Below are 22,026 nucleotides of genomic sequence, written 5' to 3' on the forward strand. Positions count from 1 at the left end.
AATTAGATGAAGAGTAAGATGAGTGACAAAGCATCCTCTGCCCTGCTTTGGTATCCCATTTTCTGACACTGAAGCACAGCTTTGGAAATGCTCTATCTACTGAAACCTCAAGTAATTGAGTAATACATTACAAACATGAAAATATAAGCATAACAATTTAGTCACTACATGTGTTTTATAAAAAAGTAAAAAATACAATATTAGAATCCTATTGGTTTGAATTCCAGTCCCCCAATGTAACCATTACAGAGCATTTCATTTGTAACTTTGATTGCGTATGAGGCTTGACTACAAAAAGGGAAATACATATTTGTGTTACTACATGACCAATGACAATGAAGTAAGCTCCCCTTGATTTACATCAGCCTAACTGAAGCAACATAATTTTTCTGGTAAGAATATTTTCAATTTAGACATTTTTAAAAATCACTGTAGAATAGCAGTTCTGTGTTAAATTCTAAGAAAACCATCTTAAGACCTAGCTGATTCGTAAAACATGGACAGTTTCATCTAAAGCACTTACATATTTTCCAATTTTTCTTAAGTATTCCTGAAATAAAACCCAAACAACAAAAAACAACCAAAACAAAACACAGAAGCAAAGACAACAACCCCCCTCCAACTGCAAACACTTTACCATCTCTTTCTCGTTCACTCTCAGGCCTTGCTCTTGGTCCAGTATCTGACCAATCCCCTCTCAGCCGCAAACGTTTAACAGGAGGTTGCCGTAACTAGGGAAGGGGAAATGAGAAGAGAAAGGCATTACAAAGCTATTTATGTTGGACAGTACAGAATTCTAAGTCTAAATATAAATGCAATATCTCCATTTTCTTAAGTTACATAAATTTGTATCTGTCACAAAAAAATGGAATGTCAGCCACATGTTCAGATCAACTATGAATAAGCACAACACTGTATCAACAGAATGCAAGAGTTTTAGCTACACAGAAGTTGAACAGTCTAAATCAATGACTCTCACAACTAATGCAGCTTTTATTTTATGCAATACTAACTTTACTGTGCTAATTGAGGCTTTCCATACTGAAGAATAATAATTAAGGTTTTCCAGAATTCAGCCTGAATTTTGCAAAAATATTCACCTCTTCATGTTAAAAACTATATGGCAGCTTCAGTTTAATGAAATGTGGATTTGCAATTAAGCAAAAAGAAAAAAACAATCAGACATTAACAAAACAAAGAAATTTTATGAAAATAAACTTCAGTTTATTTTCTAACCTGTGGTTTTTTTTAATTTTTGTAACAGGTTTTTTTTTTGCAGCAGGGAGTATAAAACAAGTACTATATAGGTAGTGTTACTTTCAGCAACTTGAAGAGAAACAGCTAGTGCTTTGAACATTCAGAAAGGCAGTTCAGAGTTTGAAATTAAGTGTATTGGCTGGATATTTCTGGACTTAAAAAAAAAAAAAAAAGGTGAATAGTTGTGCTGATAATTTTAAATTAAATGCAAAACCCCTGTGGTGAAAGCATATTAAAGTGTTAACTTTCAGGACCCAGCAGATGCAGGAAGAAAGCTTTACATTCCTTCTACTCTACACAACTTAAAGCCAGGCTGAAATCAAAATAGTATTTAAGGAAAATCATCCGGCAAGAAGAGATAACAGGACATATCCTGTGCCTACAAAAGAAACGAATACATAGGTTCTGTTATTACCAGGTGGTCACAATCTCCTCTCTCTATAGCAACTGGGCAGTCAATTCTCCACCAAATTACTTCACATCAGATTAACATTACATAGAAGAAAGGGAGAAGTGCAGAACGATTCGTACATCACATAATTTTTCTGGGTTCCTCTTTGCTTTCTCCTGCCTCAGTGAGGTAACAGTGTAACTCAGCTGGACATTCTTAGTCCTATGAATCTACACCCCCTTCTGATCAACAATATTTGTACTAGTAATAGCCTGCGGCCCAGTAAATACAGTATGGTCATTGCTAGTAACAGGCCACAGGCTTAGTATGAAGTTAACACCACAAGCCTCACACTTGTCAGGCTTTGTTGGACTTCACTTGCTGGGAGCGTTCTTTCAGCTCATTTAGCTGCAACAGCAATTGTCTAGTGACCAGGTGATCATCACCTAATTTGCTTTAGTTTTGTTTAGATTTGCATAGATGTGCGGTGTACAACCTCTTGTTAAACAGTTTTGATATATACAAGAACGCCAGCTAGCTAAACTGTGCAAGAAAGGGCTACCTGTGACCACAGGATACTGATGCAGCATAAAGTAGTACAGGCACGGGCTGACAGCAAATATCCTGCACGTGTGGGCACAGGAGGATACCAGAGACACCTTCTCAGCAACTCACCCGTGGCTGTTAACTGTACTGTAAAGGTTGGACCCAAGTAACAACTGTTTCAGGGATAACAACAAGGACAAAGAGCAAGCATTTAAAAGCAAAAACATGCCATATTGGCCAACTAATAAAGAAAACGCATCATGTAAAACGTGTTGAAAAATGTATAAAAACGGCCTCCAAGCAGATTCTAAGAAAAAGAAGGAAGACGACATCAACATCATGCTTCTCCCAGCAAAGAGGGGGAAGAAACCACCATCATTATCATCACACTCATTCTCCAGGTGAAGACAGCAGGATGCTGACAACTCATTGTAAACTCCCTTGAGGCCCCTGTCTCAGACTAAAGGTAAGGAACCCAGGATACAGAGGAGCTTGTGAAAAGGTGAGCATAACACCAGAAAAAAAAGTAGTGAATGGCTGGGGGAGTGCAGGGGGAGGGGTAGAGATGTATATAACTTCACTGTAGTTGAAGAGATTTGTTTTATATTGATCAGAAAATTTAGTCTGGAAGGGTCAGCCTCATTGTAGCTGAACTGATAATAAACAACTGCTTGTGTTTTGGTTACACTGCCAAAACTTAATACTGCTCAGTAGCAGTGGCTCACCTCCTTGATCTAAACATTTTGTACCCTCTCATCTCTGTCATTAAATGATAACTTTTTACAAAGAGTATTTATACTTGATTTCAAGGAATATGCTTTTGGTGGCATGGAAAATAACAGAGAACACACCTCAATTACAAGAGTGACCTGCCACCCTTGCTGATCTTATAACCTGAGGTTCACGTAGATGCCTTCTCATCTTTAGGAGAGGGAAACCAGACAAGAAAGAAAACCAGAGTGACAAAATATTGTAAATATATAAATAAATAAATACATTGCAAATATGCAAATTTTGTAACACAATCTACTTGTCACACTGCAGTCTATGAACAGCAACATTAATTTAACATTAATTTTAAGGGAAATACAACTGATACAAGTATACCACAAGAAAAAAATATAAAACATGAAAACAGGTCATCTTAATCACTTGCCTCTTCCCGTCTCTCTTCAGCAGAAGGAACTTTAAGTTCTCGTGCTGTGTCATCCTTGGGATCAAACAAGTATATGTAATCCGAAGAGTAGCTAACAAGGATCTCTTGACCATCTTCACTATAACATAGAGATGTTACTCTGCAGGATTTGTTATTGAGGTGAGGAGGAACAAAACGTGCCACCATTCCAACTGTGCCCCTACCAGCATAATTCCCTATATTAAAAAAAAAAAAAAAAGGGGGGGGGGGAGAAATGACACATTTACTATTGCAAACTTTCAACAGCTTCAATATACTCCTTATTTAACATCCAACAAAAGATGATCAGAGAAAAGCTAAGTATCCTGTAGCTTCTGCATTAAATTGGATCTGAATAGTGACATATCAGATCTTACTAATATTTTATATTTGTTTATAAACACTATGTACATTATTAAAAAAAAAAGATGAAAACACACAAAAATATATACATATATCATATACCCATCACATAATGGTTTGTGGATGCTATCTGTCAAATGTAGTACCAATGGAAATTTTGGAACATTTACACAATAAGAAGGCAAGTCTGTATCTACACACAAATTAGAAAGGAATTCGTTATATGAAACTTTGAAAATTTAGGACATACATCTCCTCTTTTCTACCCAAAATGTTTTAAAAAAATACTAGTTTTTCTTCAAGACATAATAATACTGTCACTTTGAAACTGCAGAACTATACAATACATTGGACTTACCATGCTTCCCTGACAACTCACCTCCATTCCACACACTAAACCAATCTTAAATTCTAGAATTACAAGTTTGTGAGCAGATAAAAGTTACCTAAAAGAAGATCTAACACTGAGAAAAACAGACTGTTCCAAAAACTCATAATTTGCCATGTAACTGTTTCCCGCATGGCGTATCTGTTGTGGTTTAGTACGTGCAACAGTCTGCCCTTGACCACAGACAAGTTCAGAGTTTATCATCTCACACTACGTAAGGACTGAAACAAAAAGTTTTAAATGAAAATCAATAGTTTGCTCTCTAGTCATAGAATACTTCACCTCTTAAAAAAAGCAAACCCAAAACAAAAACCAAACACAACCCCACCCCACAACAAACAACAGAACACTATACCAATACATCCAGAAAAATTACAATCTTCAAAATTTTGTCTTTTCTCTCCTTTACTCTACAGGCCGGCATGCCTGAATTCATCTTATTCCTGTATTGTTACAATACAAGAGCAGGTACACAGTACCTTTTAATCACCACCCCCCCACCCCCACCCCCCCCGGAATCTGTTCCTCAGGCAGTTCTCACAGAATTTTGCTGACCACTGTGATGAAAGGGAGAGATCTTCTAAGAACGTTAGCCTGATGAGAGGGGTATTTTTATGTTTATTGAGTCATCTTTATTGTTTCCTTTCTCCTCCATCACAATCATCAGCAAGAAAATGCTGCAAGAAATGACAGATTTTGCGACACTGCTTACTTGCATGAATGTGTATGCACAGCTATGTATATTAATTCATATGTGTCCAAAGAAACACTGATCATACATTGTAAGAAAGAGATATGTTAGAACTACATAACACACTTTTGCTTGTCACCTGAAATTTTTTTATAAAATCCTTAGGTAAGCATCTGGAGCATGCTAGCTTTCACCTGAAAAATTTGTAGCTTTTCAGTGAAATTTTGTTAGATACAACAACTACTCCAAAGGTAAGCATATTACATGATATTATAGAGTTCCTAAGATCCCTTCCCATAAGAAGCAACACATTCCAGCATGGCAGAGTACAAGAACATAAGAACTTAATTAAAATTCAGGTGGACCACTGCAGGCTGCAATCACTAGCTTTTTGGAATCTTGGAATCACATGTTTCAAGACAAAAGAAGAGACATTACAAAATGTCTTTTTCTGCATTCAGTATACAATGTATTCTAAAATGGATGACGAGATTAAGTTTACTTACTTGAAGATTTCTGTATTAGCAAATATTAGAGTGAAATGACTATTATTACAAAGCACAGTTCTCAGAGAAGAAAGCTATACTTCATTCTGTATTACACTTCAGTCATTCACCATCTATTTTGAAAAAAAGAACCTGAAATGGGAACTGGAGATGGTTAGAAAAGTTTACTGTAAGGTATGGTTCCTACCTGTTGCTCTTGTACCAAGCATTCGCCGATCATATATTCTTACTGAGCTATCAGAACAACCTACAGCAAGATAGTACGGGATTGGTGGACAGATAGCAACAGAAGTGGCAGCACGCCGACAGTTTATTAAAATATCCTGAAACAAACAGAAATACAGCATTCAAATAATAGCTCTGAACATTTGAAGTATAATTCTATTTTCTACTTCAGGACACAGGCCCATTGGTCAAGGAGGTTTTGAGAAAACCAGGTCTGGCCCTGTGAAAGACAGATTATAAACATGTCAAACAGAAAAGCCACTGCAGAGAAGGAAAACTATCAGAGAAAGAAATATAGCATGAGATCAACTAAAAAAGAAAACAAACAAACCACAGGAACAAACATTTCAGAATAGATAAGCATAACAACTATAGATTTATAAATTAGCTTGCACCTTGGATTTTCCTATGGAAATATAATAACTGTTGAGTCAGAAGAGTACCAAATACACAGAAACAGTCTAAATTAATTTAAAGGATCAGAATAGATTTGATCTATGGGCAGATAATTGAATAGAGGAAAAGAAAGAAAGAAACCCCTAGAACTGGTAAATATGCACAAAGCAGAATAAAATTAATTGACAGTAGTAATACATACTTTGGTGTCAGTTTTTCTCCAATTCAATATTAAAACCGTTCCTGAAATCCAAACACAGTGGACACCACCAACACCTTACCTTCTAGGGAGTAATACCAGTGACTAATTTGATCTAGTATAATTCATTACCAAATCTTTTCTTAGAGAGGGACAAAGGATGCTCAAGAACACAAGGCTGCAGATGATTTTCAAGGCTCATTATTTGCCTCCAACTCTGCACTCTATAGTAACTAATGTAAACCAGACCAAGAGATTCAATTTCAACATAGAATCTTTTCTACCATATCTGAAGCCTCGCACCAAAGTTCGTAAACTAAAAAGTGTCAAAGGAGATACTAAAATAAAATAAATTAAAAAAAAAAAAAAAAGAGAAAGAAAAAAGACTCCCCAAACTTTTTTTGTTTCTTGGGAAACATGTTGTCATCTCCACCAACGACCCTGAAATCTATTATTTCTAAAAGCCTTACCAGAATTCATATCCTATGTTTGTATGATGTACAGCTCTACATTTAGGTCATCTTTATTAAAAGATTTCACTCTTACATCTTTACAATCTTCCTTTGTGCAACTCGTTTTGATTCGAGTATCAAACCATCTTACAGTGCCATCTTCACCACAAGAGAGGAAAGTATAGGGATCATTTGGTACTGTCATAATCTGCTCAAGAAAAAAAAAAAAAAAGAATTACTACTTCCAGAAATACCATTAATTTGAAAATAAAAGCATCGACATTTTGAGCAGCACTAAAGACTGAAGCAATTATGACTCAAGTCAAGCTTTCTATTGAAATAAAGAGGAAAACTGAAAAACTGCTGATGTTTCTTTATTTTCAAGAAAAGGTTTGAACTACTGAAGTTAAAACAAGCTGTGGAATGTCACATAAGATTAAATATTTATAGGTCAAAGCTTACAGTTATTTCTATTATCTTTTAATGAGCAACATACATTTACTGCAATCAGTTTTCAGATAAGTAATCAATTTGCTGCAAAAATTCAACAGAAGCTCAGTTTATTCTCTATCAAGTAATAGAAGACAAACAAAACCCTCAGAAGTCTGAATGACATTAAAATACTAGATGGCTTTTATTCCCTTTGGACCATTCCTTTACATTCAAAGTAGTCCCCTGAAGCAACTGTGCATTAAAGGCTGTTACTAACCTACCCCCCTCCACTGCATTTTTTTTTACTTTTTAAGAGAGCACTATATTGCACCATTTTCCCGACCTCAGCCCTTCTCAAACTAGGGAAGACTCAGATGGAGTCTCACACGTATGGCTTCACTCAGGAAGGCCTCCTTAAGACAAAATAAAAAGGCAAGCAACCATAATGTTAAAGCTGAATTACACAGGTCAACGAACGCACATGAAACGTCATGTTTTTACACGCTATGTCTTCAGTATAAAACAGAGAATGTTGTAGAAACTAGCAGTATTTTTCTTTTCCTACACTACTGTTACTATCAGTAACTTCATAGAAATTTATAAAGCTACAAAAATCAATAATAGTGTAATACACTAATTGAACACAGAGCAAATGAGTGATTCTTTAACACTTTTTATGTGATGATTTGTTCTCCGCCACTCAACTCTTAATAAAAGTAACCTGTGGATATCTGTAAATCTCTCTACCTAAAGTGGGATTACAAAGGTAATCTCTGCAGGATTCAGCATCTCTTCTTGTACTGCTCAGTACATGAACTGAGACAACGTGTGCTGTGCCAAATCTTACTGCTGACAAACAAGAAGTTTAACAGACAGAACAAAGCCAAGGTTTTAATAACAACAGAACAATAAACTTCTGAGCTATGACCATTATTCCTCAATATGTTAGCGTAACATATTGAAGAGTGTTTTTCACCACACATTCACTCAAATTACTTTTATTAGTGTAGTTATAAAAGCCAGCAATTGTTCTTCAATCCACTAAATCCTTCCAGCATTTTTGCTGTATTTCGATGCAGAGCTTTCATTGAAAACATTTACTCTGTTCCAAGAATGTTGCTGAATGTGGTATAACACAGCAAGCTCTTATTTCTAGTAGCTATATTTTATTTTTGTTCACACTGATACTATTTCACAATATACATGTAACAGAGCAGTACATACCTCCACTTGCATATGCCAATTTTTATGCATGGTGTTTAAAAACGTATTAAGTACTTTATAAGCACTAAAGTAGAGCAATTGAGAAGTGCAGACTCCAATAATTAAGAGTCGTTGTTACTATATTTAAGTTCAACAAGTACACATTATATATACACAAAATCCTTTTTTACTAACTAAAAAAATCGTTTTCTATTTAACTTTAAAAATATATAGCTATATGATCATTTTGCTGTATTGACAATATGAAGGTAAGAGTTGTCCATAAAAGTACATTCTCTTTCTGCAATGCAATTAACGTGAAGGGCAATAAAGAAAAGCATTTGGCTGAGTAAAAATAAACTTGTAATTCCTTGCATAAACAACAAATCCTCCAGGAACATGTTTCAAGAACTTCTCTCTCCCTCTCTACTTATTCTGTTCTCCCCCAGAATTAAGAACACTTGTCCAATTATCTCAAAGTTCATAACATCTACACAAATTTCCGCATTCCTCTGTTTCAATGGATGTTTTTGTAACATCTCAACCTGTCACAAACTCCAAGTTTCAAGTGCAGTATATATTCAAACCACATTCAAATTTAGAATTAGTACCTCAGGGGCAGATGATGTTAGCTTCTGTTATTTAGGGAATCCAATGAGTCAAAGTTCTATATTTAATACGATGATGTGGTTACATACAGCTGGGCAGTAACGTCACAATATTTTGAAATTATTTTCCCACTCCAGAAACCTCTCAATGACAAAGTTGTGTTATGTCAGAAGCTGAAGCTCTATCTCAGCCATTTGCTTAAAAACCCCTGCTACTTACTCTATTATACTTTCATATGCCAAGGCTCAAAAAGGTCTGCCATGCCACACAATAATACCTGCATTTAATGTTCAAATATCAGGTTTAAGACACAGTTACAGAATTTATAGTCTTTATAAAAAGTACCTCCCAAAGTGTTTTATAAACCTATTTTTTCCGAAGACTTTTTGAAGAGAGCTCTAATTTAGGTATGTTAAACCTCAGTGCAAAACAGGCTAAGAAAAGTAACTTCAAAAAGAGACACAGTTGTTAAAATAGTCAATGTCATCTAGGGGTTTTGAGATTCCTTCCATTAACTGTGTTTAAAAACAGTATAAACAACCAAAACAGTATCACACTACTGTCATTCATAACAACAATAACGCCCTCTTGTTAACGTTATTTGCTGAATAAAAATCACCGCCAATACCACCATTTTGACTGTGCAATATAGCAGTCAAATGCCCATACTCTCTTCAACTAATGATTTTGAAGAAATTTACTATATTCTGTACAACTAGTTACTGTTCAGTTATAGTCATTCTATATGGACAACAATAAAACTTGCATCTTGATTTGTTAGGCTGTTGGGCTCTCTGTATTTCTTCTAAAATATTTTTCAAATTCTTACTGTCTGTTTTGACAAGTTTAATTTGTTGTACCTCTCAAATTTATATTTATCACCTGGTTTAGTAGCTTGCAATGTGCATACCATCATTACTGATGACAAACAACACCTTGCAAAGAGACAACCGGCATCTCATATTACAGGTTAGGAGTGTTAGGTTCTAGCCTCCATTACCACTCCTGACCCACAAGCACAACCGGCAACTGCTTTCATTGAATTTTCCCAGTGTGATCACTGGTTTGCAGCACCACCTGGTGTCAGTCACTTCATGTAATCAGTCAAACTGTTGGTCAACCCAAGCTCAGGCAGATCAAAACTTAAGACCGCCACAGTGACTTCTCACGATGATTTTTATGCTGCCACCAACTCTTTCATTTGCAGTACTCCGAGCAGCCTAGCCCATGACCCCAAACTTTATGCGCCCAAACCCACTGCTCTCATGATACCTCTACCACTACCTTCACGTCTCCTCAGCACAGTATTCATACCTATTCTCCTATTCTCAAGCTCAAAAATGTTTTATGTAACACTCACAGCTAGCTACCCAGGAAACAGAGGTAGCAGCTGAGCCAGTAACTGGCTGCTCCTGAAGGCTGCAGCCAGCCAGCAAGGGGAGGCTCTTATTTCCCCGGGAAGTCACAATGCAACGACCTGACAGACCCCCTCCTCAACGAGGACATTTCAGCTTTAAGAAATGGCATCTCGGTCTCCAGATGTTCTTATGAAAAGGCAGGTTTTATCTGAGATACAGAGAACATCCAATCAACTTGCAGAACCCCCAGACTAGCGTACAGACTACTATATATAGTAAACTTCAGTGAGAACTGAGGCAGTTTAAGCTTCTGATTGGGGGCCATAAGGACTGATGCTATTCAAAGGAAACAGTAGTTTCTCAATCAAAACAAATCTCAAAAATAAAAGCAGACGATGCGAGCCTGGGATCCAGAATCACGTTTTGCAAAACTGAAAATATAGTCTTGTATTAAACCCAGGCAAAACCAAACCAAACAAAACCAAAACCACAAATCCCAGAAACAGAGTGAATACCACAAGGTTCGCTCGACTGACCTACAAAGTTACCCTGCAGACAGGAAGTGTTTTTGACAAAACCTTTACTTCAACATGTGTAATTACAACCGTAGGGATACTTTTACTACATGGTCAAAAGTTAATTCTGGCAGTACTTCAGCCATTTTCTTTTCTCCCACAACCTTTTCACACACACCCTGATTTTTTTTTTAACAGAGATTTTAAAATATTTTGTTCACTTAACATACAAAGAAAGAGATTTAAAAGCTCGCTATGAAATCTGAGCTAAATAGTTAAAAAAAAAAAGCAATGGATTTGGGATTTTTTTCCTGTGTGTGTACTGTGGTAGTGTTAAAACAAACAAACAATCAAAAAACCTGGAGCATTTATAACCTAAGAAGGAAATAGCAGTATTTTTTTCTATTTTAAGCACAGGAAGTTTTACAAGCAGCAGATTTTGCTGTCATTAAAATAAATAAATAGATCAATAAATCTGATTATCTTTCTAACTTAAGTAAAACTTTGCTTCTTCACTTGCCTATTTATATGAACAAAACTTCCAAGGGAGGATTAAAAACACTGGCTCTAAATTTACACATAAAGAGTTAACTAGAATACAAAATAGAGAAATTACCTAAAACTGTAAATACATTTTTCAGATTAAGTTATTCACACATGCAGAAATAAGCATTTCTTAGAAGGATTTAAATTGTGAAAAAGGCATTAAACTGCTGAAAAGTTGGGGGGGGAGAATAAAAGTAAAAATGCAAAACATAGCCATTGCCCCCACCCCACAACCTACTTCAGAAAGAAATTCACAGCACAGTTTAAATCAGTTTTGCTATGCAGAGGATTCTTTCAGTGAAGGTATATTCAGCTATTACATTTGCAAAGAAAGTGATCTTAATGACACCAGTTTTTGGAAAGCCCTCCGTTTAATTTAGACAACATATTTCTCTTTTAAACCTACTCTAAGAAAAAAAAACAAACTCACTCAAAAAAGCTAGAAGGAAGGTTCTTTAATTCTCACTGAAATAAAGCTTTCGGCAGTCTGGTGAAAATCTTGGGTGACAATACAAGAAAATATGTATTCTACCTATCTTAAAACTATCATATAATTTTGTGAGATACCTCATAGGTAGTTCCATAGTGGCACGTATACTGGCATTGTCTGTTGGTCTCCGCATCTTGTTCAACATTAGTGTAAAAAATTACTCCATCTCCGGAACAAGATACAATCTGTTTGTCATTGGTGCATGGTAAGAATTTTGCACTAAAAATATTGGCCCTGTGTCCTGAGCGAATAGTTGTTAAAACCTAAGGAAGAAAGAAAAAGGAAGGCTGTATCAGGTTAATATTTTCAAAGCAAATAAAGAACGGGAAAATAACAGACTCTGGTACTATAAAACATCAGTTATGTACAGGCTGTCGGTAACCTACAGTTTAATGCAACAGAACAGAGGAGCTGTCTTTACACCAAATTTCTTCTAAGAACAAAGTAGTTCCACAAGAGAGTCACTTATGCACTTGCACAAAGCAGACTGCAAAATGAAAGCACTGGAATGCAACTGCCACCTTTTGTTTTTAAAATGCTAGTTACATATCACATCAGGTTTCTCAAAGTAAAACATAGTCCAGGGTGATAGTGCAGACAGCCAGCATGACAGTGAGGAGAGATTTAGAAGATCTGGAATGTTGTGGGTCAAGAAGAATAAGGCATTGTAATCCAAGCCAACTTTATAGACTTTAAAAATTGATGCTACTCTTAAAATAAACTCACTTTGAAAAAGGAGAACTGAAGTTTATAAGAAAGGATGTTTTGAAACCAGTCAAAAATAAACAAAAATTTAAGAACATGATTACAGGGCAATAAACTAAGACTTGACTTAGTCTCAATGAATGTCATTCATCTACAGTACAGCAGAGAAGCATATAATTTACTTCACCATCACAGCTGGTTTTAAACACTTTGTGATGACTCTTCATATTTCCTAACATACTTCTTATTAGTCTATCAAAACTGAAAAAACCCTCCATATGCTTTCCTGTGCACTAGTGAACATTCTAGTCTTACCTTATTTCTCCCATCTGCAGCATTTAAACCAAACTGCATTTTCACCGCTACTAGTAGGAAAAAGATACTTACCAAGTTGTTTACAGTATGAAAATTACTTCCAAATTTCCATTCAATTAACTTAATCAAAGAAAACAATATGCAAATGAAGTTGCTCTGTCAGTGATCGCTCATGCCTAATATTTCACAAGTGCTATTTCACACCTTTTAAACAATTCACACAAAAAAAGATTAACAGTGTATCTGCATATTCAGAAAGATACACAAGGCTTAGTATTTAAAAAAATTTCAAGTCAGGAGATATAATCCATTCACTTTACTTCAATAAATCTGCCTCTTCATTTAGATTTGTTCAGATCTCTGCATTTTACTGAAAACATTCAAAACCTAGACATTCAAAAGAAATGAGAAACTTGGTATCAAAGGAGCAACTCAGAACAAGAAGTCCATAAGGTACCCTAGTTCAGATGACAGTTAAAGATGTCATCTGTCAATCCCACCTCTGATTTTACGTTATTGCTACTGTGAAAGAAATACCTTTGTCCTGACAAGAAATCCTTTTTGATCTCCCTAATAAAAAAAACCCAAAACCAAACAAAAAAAACCCACACCACAAAACCCAAACAACTAGGGGCTTCTCTACCACCTTAGATTCCCCTTGCCAGTTCTCCACCACTTCCTCCCTGTTACTTAATATAAGCAGGCAGACTTTTTTCTTTTTGCTCTGCTGTACAGGGTTGTTCTCTCACCAAATTACATGTGCTTCTTACTTTTCCCCCCTTTTTCTCACAAACCCCAACCTAATTGCTTTTCATGCAATCAATAGCTAACTTAAAGTATACTTAAAGTATTACAGCATTTATTATATGCAGAAGATTTCCCATGCCCTTCTTGGCTTGCACTGTACATCTTTTTCTACTCTAGTAGAACCAACCCCCAAAAGCCTATCGTTAGCTACGCAGAGTAAAACAATACCACCACCTTACTCCATTGAAGCACTTTACTACCAACACGTAACAGGCTACTAATACTAAATGACTGAGGAGAAGGAGGAAGGGGAACAAAGAATTTCAGATGTTCTTCAAAGTACTTGACTAGCTGTAGGAATTCAGACATCCTCGTAACTTTTGTAATTGCTTAAGTAGTATGTCACACAGAAAATCAACTGAAGAGGCAACAAATTCAAAGAATTCAAATTGCATCTCTTAAAAGCTCACATTAATCTTTGGAATGGGATTACTAATTCATGTAGCAATCCCAGAAGCTTGCATACAAGCTCCATCCCTAACAATAAGTACTTTCCTCCAAGAAAGTAGAATTTCTGGCAGCTATTCTGTTGTCTTCTTTAAACCTGAAATGTTTAAGTTCCATATCCAAATGGAAACTCTTTACAATAAAAAGTCACCATAATGAACAAACCAGCATTTTTAAAGTCACATTAAAAACTAAAACCAGTTAAAAAAAGTGGTTTTATTTCCACTCTGGCTTACTTTTTGAAAAGAAGCCTGTTGAAACAAATGCAAGTCAAATATCAGTGGGTAACTAAGCTTTTCAGGATGTAGTTAATTTAGGTTCCCATTCAAGATACTCAGCACAGAATCATTTACAATCCAGCCTTTTCAATAGTACTTCCTTTGAAGAGGTCAAACCCCCTTTAGAAGTAGAGGAAAGCAAACCTAATGGAACCCCATCCTCAAGTGAAAAGTAGCAATCCTGATTCTAGAAAAGCTGTAAACCTTCAGCCCCACCAAGCACCCTCCAAAGCCTCCCCAGCACTTTCTCATGTGAGCTGAACCCTTTCTCTCCCAGAAGGCAAACCAGGCTAAAGATTCAAAAATCCTGAGTGTAACTACTCGTAAGAATCCTGTTTTTACACTGGTATTAGCTGAGAGAAGTCTCAGGCTCCATTTAAAGGCTTTGAAAACTGAGTGCTCAACCTGATGTAAATACATGAACTCCCATCTTTTTGTACCATACTTGTAGCGGGTAGAGCTTTAGCTCCAGCCAAACTCTCCCCCCTCCCCTCCCCCAGTAATGTGATGCCCAAAACAAATAAAAAGAGGAAGAAAAGATCCACAAGAAGAATTCTTCTCAGCCGTCCCGAAGTATAATAAAGTGCTCATCCTTTTGATTTAGACTCGTGATTACGATTAGAAATCACAGTAACACATTTCTCCTCAGATGCACAAACACTATAAACATACAACCTATTCAAACTTGAGAAACGTGTTTAGAAAAATTTCTCCTTCTGAGACACATTACATAGTAACAATTAACATTTGCATCTGGCCATACGTAACACAAACTGGAGTGACTTACATAAAACCCATGTAAATAAGAGTTAAACAAGATTAAATGCTTCCTTATTAAATCAGGTATTTTACTAACAGAAGACTATATTGATGGCTGAAGTCTATTTTTGCTACTCTAGCTGGCTCATAACAGAAAATATGGTGATAAGGATATCTGCCAAGATGACAGAATTACAGTAGAGTTCTGGTACCAATAACAATTTGCTCCCTTTTCCTGTATTGATTCTGTTACTCAAGCCAGAGAAAATAAGCTAACACAATTTTAACAGCCATTAAATACCCCATATCTAGTACATTTCAGGAACAACACTGATTATTAAGTCTTCTTGCTAGTACCCAGTGTTTTATAATTGCATTTGCACGTATTGGGGGAAAAAATTAAAAATAAAATAAAATAAAAATAAAAATAAAAAAAATATCTATCTGCTCTGCTGCTTTGTAAAAAATAACTCCGCTGACTGTTAAAAATAAGAAAACAAAACATCTCCTATATTTCTCATTTGGCTTAAGTGCAGCAGTAGTACACAACAGGGGAAAAAAAACCAAAAACATCCCATGAAAGCATAAAGTTTAGACTGCTGCATCTATTAAAATATTACAATACTTTAATATAATTTTATAATAATATAATTTATATAGCAACTATCCCATAGTGATATATTAAAATAAACTCTGCACATAAATAATATTGAACACCCTTTACTTGTATCAAAAATTTTTTACTTTGCAAGTCTCTCCAACAACACTGACTTTGGAATATATCCTCCATCCACTTCATAGCTGTCTTAGATACCTCTTCTTCTTCAGCTGAACTTCCAGTCCAAGAGAAACCCTGGTCTAAGGACACTGATTTGAACTTTGTCAGACTGACACCAATAGTTGAAAGGGAGAGATGAAGTTTGGAAGCTATGCCTCATTTGGGGAAGTGAGGAAAAGGGCCGTACATACAGGCACAGGCAACTCTCCAGATCACTATTATTTTCCCACCACAGCTCTTCAGAAAGGCAAAATATTGCTGCCTCCATAACCCTTCTATTCAAACTCTTTTCCACCATACCAGCCACACATTTTGGTTCCCCCACCACATTTAATTTTTCAGCACCTCTTCAGGGTTTAGCTCTCAACCTCTGAGAAAGCGTGGGAGAGAGGACTTCACCTGAACATTGCTGCATAGGATCCCCAGCACTGAAGGACACAGTTCAGAGCATCTGTTCTATCAAACTATCAGCAGCTCCTTAAAGAGCAAAGTGTGGAACACCGCTACTACGTGATGGATGCTGGCTGACATTACTGGAAGCCATTCAACTGCATCGTAACCCGTATGAGTGCAGAAGTGGAAGAGCAGAGACCTTTACAGCACCTTCCTCTTCACAAACCTGCTTTCTCTATTTCAGTGCAAATTCTTCTCCATCCACATTCATGCACACACAAGGCAACGTAATTTCAAATGGTAATAAAGTATTTTAATCAAGATTGACACTTCAACATTACACAGAAAGACAACTCAGTGTATTAATACAGCAAAAGCTAATACAGTATTTTAAAACTAAAATGAAACAGAAAACAAGTTATCTGACTATAAGATTTCACAAGAATTACTGAATCCTATTGGTAATTCTGACACTAATCTGTTGTGAAACCATGTTCCTTTTGTGCCAGACCACCTACCGTAAAATGGGATAATACCTATGTCGCAAGGGATTAGAATACTAAGGTTTTAAAGCACTGTGAAGTTTTATTCCCATTTATAAACACTATAAAGTGCCCAATATTATTATCTGAAAAAGAAAATATCTGAAAAGTAATATCTTGAAAAATAGTAACAAATCTTATTTGAAAATTACTGAGTATCCAGAAACAAACCTACCTTTCTGCTGTAGGGATTACTAATTACCAGATTGGTGTCATCCGAACCAGATAAAATATATTCTCCTGTATCATTCCAGCAAATTGTATTCACCTGCATGAATTAACAAAAATTAGTTTAGACTTAACATTGATTGAATTTTCAGAATATTAGAACATCAGTACTCATCCAACACTACAGAAATAGGACTTAAATTCAATTGAAATGATGTAATTTCTAAGCAGCTAGCACAAAAAAAAAAATGTGTTTTTTAAAAAAATTGATAAGGGAATCACCTGCTTCACCTATGCAATCTCAATTACTCCCTCTGCTCCTGAAGAGTCCATCAGGTAAATTAAGCCTTCCCACAAAGGCCTCAGTAGCCACAATTTTACACATTCAGGTGCTTTAATGTACCAAATCTACTCCACAGAGTTCTCCAAATTTGAACCGGAGGGCACCGCAATGGTCTCGTTATTGTATCTTCACCACATCCAAATTCTGACCATCCATTGCTTTGTATACATTTCAGTGACCACACCTTCTCAGGGATCACGTGAAAAGCACCGCAGAACCCATCCCAGATCCCTTTTGAGAAGTGTGAGCATGCTGGGAAAGAAGAATCCTACAGTGAGGTACAGAATTGTATCGGGAGAACTTTACAATATATTTCCTTACCAATTCTCCTTTTCACAAGACTGTGTTTAATAACGTGTCAATGAAATAAAGCTGTAAAAGCACTCAAAATCCAGGAAGCTCAGAAAGTATCCTTAGAGTAACCTGTCTTCAAGCAGCAGCTCATGCACAAGCACCAAAGACTGCATGCATGACCACTGTTATTCCAAGTAGCCTCTAAAATAGCTTTAAGTGTCAAACTGCAGCCATCAACATCTTCTGTTGGCTACATTCTGTTGGCAGAATAACTGCCTTAGTGTGATGTATCAGAGTGGACTATAGAATTAGTAAAAAACCCACTTCATTCCAAATCCTTTTCTTATGCTTTTTTTATTATTCAAATGTCTCATTCTGAGCCCAAAAGACAAAAATCTTTTTGTTTAAAATAAGTATACCTGTTCTAGTTACTATGTTAATCACAAGCTTAGTTGGGGTCCTTAATTAGGCAAAGTTGCAAAATCAGAATTAGCTGTTTGAGATCTTCGTGTTACAACAGACATGCCTATGGCAGAGTTAGCTCAATGCTCAGCAGCAGTCAAATAATGTTAGGAATCTTTAGGAAATGCACAGAAAAGGAAACGTCATTCTGTCAGTGTATACATCCATGCATGGCAAATCTATCTTCCACACTATGCAGTTTTGGTTCATATCCCACTCCCATATTCTCCATTTCTATTACTGCCCATTTGAAAAGAAAAATTATGAAAAAGAATGACTAGGGTGATCATAGGTATTTAACACTTTTTATTGCAAGAAGCAATTAATTTGTACTACTGTGGGGAGGGGATATGACAGAAGCTTATGAAATCATGAATGACATGGAAAAAGAAAGAAATAAGTTTCCGCGGATCTTTACAGTACAGGAAATGGAAGGCCTTCCATGAAACCACCACATGACACACATAGCATTTTATTAAAACCAGAATTCATTGTCATGGAACGTCCTAAACACCAGAAGTGGAAGAATATATATATATTCATCAAAGAAAAATGAAAAACTATCAGAAACAAAGATGCAACTTTCACCTCCATCTGTCCATTAAAGTGTGATGTGTTCTCTAGAATACCCTTCAAGTACTGACTGCTTGCCCTGTCTCAACTTTCCTCAAAAATCAGTACTGGCCACTCTCAGGGTCAAGTTATCAGGCTCGACTGAGCATTGGTATGACCTTGCACAGCTACTCTTATGATTTTATAACCCTGGCTGTCAATCACCAAGAACCATGCATTCAACTAGCCCCCAGATCCATCTATCATTGAAGTAACCTGTCCTGACAACGACTGTACTTTAAAAATGTTGTCAAACATAGCGCAGTACTACAGCTAGGGCAAACAAAACCCAAGAACGTTCATTTTCATCTACGTTTCCTTTCAGGCAGAAAAATACTATCAGTGCCCTAAAGAAACCGAAATGCTAATACAAGGATACAAGAATAGAAACAAGAACAAAACACTGAAAAAACAAGGAAGCTGCCAAAAAATTAAAAGTCATGACGTGAGAAAGAAGAGCTAGCACAAAAATTAAACAAATTGAGGGGGGTGTGGGTGTGTCCAAAAACAAAATCTGAAGGACAGGAAAGCAGAGAAAGCATTGAAGATGTAAAGGGGAGACATGATTACCTAAAATTGCAGCGCCACAAGCCTACACAAGACATCAATCGTTCTCCTTATAAATTCCGATTTCATTGCACTGATTGCCTCAGGGTTGAGAAATTTCAGTACACCCTACCCAGGACAAAGTTGGTTCAGAAAAAATCCTGAAGTGAGATGACATAACCAAATGTGTGCTAGAGGTCTATAACTAAACAGGCTTTTTATTCCGTACCAGATCATCTTCTCAACATTACTGTCAAAAAATAAGTCAAAAAATAACAGTCAGTGGAATAAGCTTGATTTTTTTTTTTCCCAGAGAACACCATCTTTCCAGTAAGTGATCAGTCAATACACTACATTTCTCAGCGTTTAGTACAACCTATTGACCAACAGTGAATAACCCCAATAAATATGCATATGGATCACTAAAAACAGATGCTCGGTAAGAGCAGATTAAAAAAAGTTCTCATGTCTCATTCCATGGTGGCAAACCCACTATTAAAATACACTGTAAAATGAGGACTAGCTAGAAAATTGGTTTGTATTTCAAAACCGTGTGGAAAAGCTACGTATCTACTACCTTCACAGCCACTCAACGCCCAACTAAAAGCATAATGTAACAGTTCCTACATTAAGGGTCTGAAATTCTTGGAAAAAGGTATTAGAGCCAAAAGAAAGGATAGATCAAACACAGATGATAGACAATTACTAGTAAGATGAGAAAAGTCAAAGGGTGTGTAATTAGCTTTTTTCTATTAAGTATTCCACATTATCAACTGTATCTAATTTTATTTGCCACTCAACTAGCCTTGAAAGGAAGCAGCAGGCACTTTTGATTCATTAATCAAATAGTCAAAAATAAATTTACTATCTCTGTGTTTTCCTCAAAGACAATGCAGGAGGCAGTACAGCGAATCCTTAAAAAACTGAAAAAGCAAACTCCTCACTTCTATGCAATGTAACAGTAGAATTAACTCTTTTGTGAACAGGATAGATTAACAGAATACAAGAAATAGAAGAAAGGAAATAAAAATGACTGTAGGAATCCAGAATATCAGAAAGATCTCCCAAGCAAAGAAGGGTGTGAAAAAGGCACTACTTTTCATCTACGGAGGAAAAGTAAAAACTGCAGGTTCCAAAAATATGCAGACTTCCTATAGTAATTTAAACATAGCTTTGAGGACTACATCTAACAATGACTTGCACACAAGTCCCATCCTGAAGTAGATGTATGCCACACAGGATGCTTGTTTGTTACTGAACTGAATGTCTACACATAGAAATGAGAAATTATTCCTCCTCTTTCCTTTATTTCAAAATACATTTGCTCATGTCAAAGGCTCCATCTACCTATGCATTCTGCAGTTCCACCTTCCTCAGTTTTCACAGGACCAGAACTGGAAGAAAATAAGCGATATTTTTACTCCAATTCAATATGGTTTAGAGCTGCTTTCCCCTCTACTTTCATCACACTTCATTGCTGCTGGTCCAAGTTGATTCTCTTTCAACGTTTCTCCTCCGGATTTAGCCACTTCATACAGAAAGCATCTCGCCTAACTCCATACATTTCCTTATCATCTTAAGGTCCCTTTAGAGTTAACATGAAAAAAGGCAACTTCTGGCATACATAAAACCTCAATGAATTGGACAATGTGGATCTTGTTGAAAGAGACAAATCATGCCCTGGAAGGATGATAAGGTTACAAGCAGACATCAATGATTCGACAGACTAATTCAATTACTTCACATACTACTGCTAGAAACTGTGTCTTCAAACAAAGTGGAAAATCGCGCTACTTCAAAGACAATGGTACCTAAACTCTGAGATTAAAATACTCGTACTCAAACAAAAAGGTGCTATGGTAATATTACTGCTACAAGAACATGTATACTTGAAGTAATTCATAGAACTATTCCCTTCTTCAAAGATATTGTACCTGAGTATGATTATACATATGGTCGTATTTCCCACAGGATCTCTCTTTTGTGTAACATAGATCAAATGGTAGGTAGGAAGTTGGACTTTACTTTTATCCTCAATCAGAAAAAAAAGTTCTTGCCTTAAGTATGTTGTCCACCGTGTCCAATTACACAGCACGCTTTATATAGAAAATACAAGTCACAACTTATTCCACAGAAGAATGCAAATGTTCTTAACAAAAAAAAAAAACAAAACAACAAAAAAACCAAAACCAACCCCTGCGCTCCAACCCTCCAAAAAACCCCAACCACCCCAAAAAAAACAAATCCAGAAACACCCTTAATAAGACAACTATGGCATTCATTCCTCACATCTGAAATGCATGCTGATTCAGCAACTGGAGGGGGAAGACTAATATGATCATTTACCATTGATGGTATAAGCATTTTCATCAGTAAGGGCATTGTAATTTTATTTACTTTTATTCCACATTTTTTTAAAGCAAGTAGTTAGAAATTATACTGAATGGTTGTTAGCCATAAAAGATTATTCCCTGCAAAAAAACCATGCAGTAAACGAGGTAAGAACTCCTAATACCTCCTCCTAATACCCCATTCTTTAAAGGTGGATAGTTCTGAGCAGATTTAATTTCTAAAGACATTTTGCAAATTGTAGCAGTATTTTAAACACCTGTATATAATGCTGTAAGTTCACAATTAAAACATTTTCCACCCAGTAAAACAATTAAGTTAGGCCACATGTTAAAGCATACTTTAAAAGGTAACACAATCGATTCAAAATGAATTTTCAAATACATATCCACCAGGTAGATCCAAGCAACACCAAACAGCCAACACCAAATTTGCAATTTCTGTTACATGACACAGAGGTACTTAACTGAAATAGAGATCAGTCACT

At 36.1% G+C, this 22,026-nt stretch overlaps 1 protein-coding gene across 7 annotated transcripts in view; it reads right to left on the bottom strand.

Moving 5' to 3' along the window:
• The window catches only part of DCAF6 (DDB1 and CUL4 associated factor 6), a 92,106-nt gene that overhangs the window by 51,587 nt on the left and 18,493 nt on the right, over positions 1–22,026 (bottom strand). For all 7 annotated transcript variants that reach the window (XM_076351120.1, XM_076351147.1, XM_076351138.1 and 4 more), the window contains exons 3-8: positions 16,941–17,033; positions 11,819–12,004; positions 6,683–6,796; positions 5,504–5,639; positions 3,351–3,565; positions 638–731 (exon numbers count right to left, since the gene is read on the bottom strand). In XM_076351120.1, the coding sequence (XP_076207235.1) occupies positions 638–731; positions 3,351–3,565; positions 5,504–5,639; positions 6,683–6,796; positions 11,819–12,004; positions 16,941–17,033 (838 nt within the window). The remainder of the gene's footprint in view (positions 1–637; positions 732–3,350; positions 3,566–5,503; positions 5,640–6,682; positions 6,797–11,818; positions 12,005–16,940; positions 17,034–22,026) is intronic.

The sequence above is a fragment of the Aptenodytes patagonicus genome, chromosome 1, assembly GCF_965638725.1.
Source record: "Aptenodytes patagonicus chromosome 1, bAptPat1.pri.cur, whole genome shotgun sequence".
NCBI classification, from domain to species: Eukaryota; Metazoa; Chordata; class Aves; order Sphenisciformes; family Spheniscidae; genus Aptenodytes; species Aptenodytes patagonicus.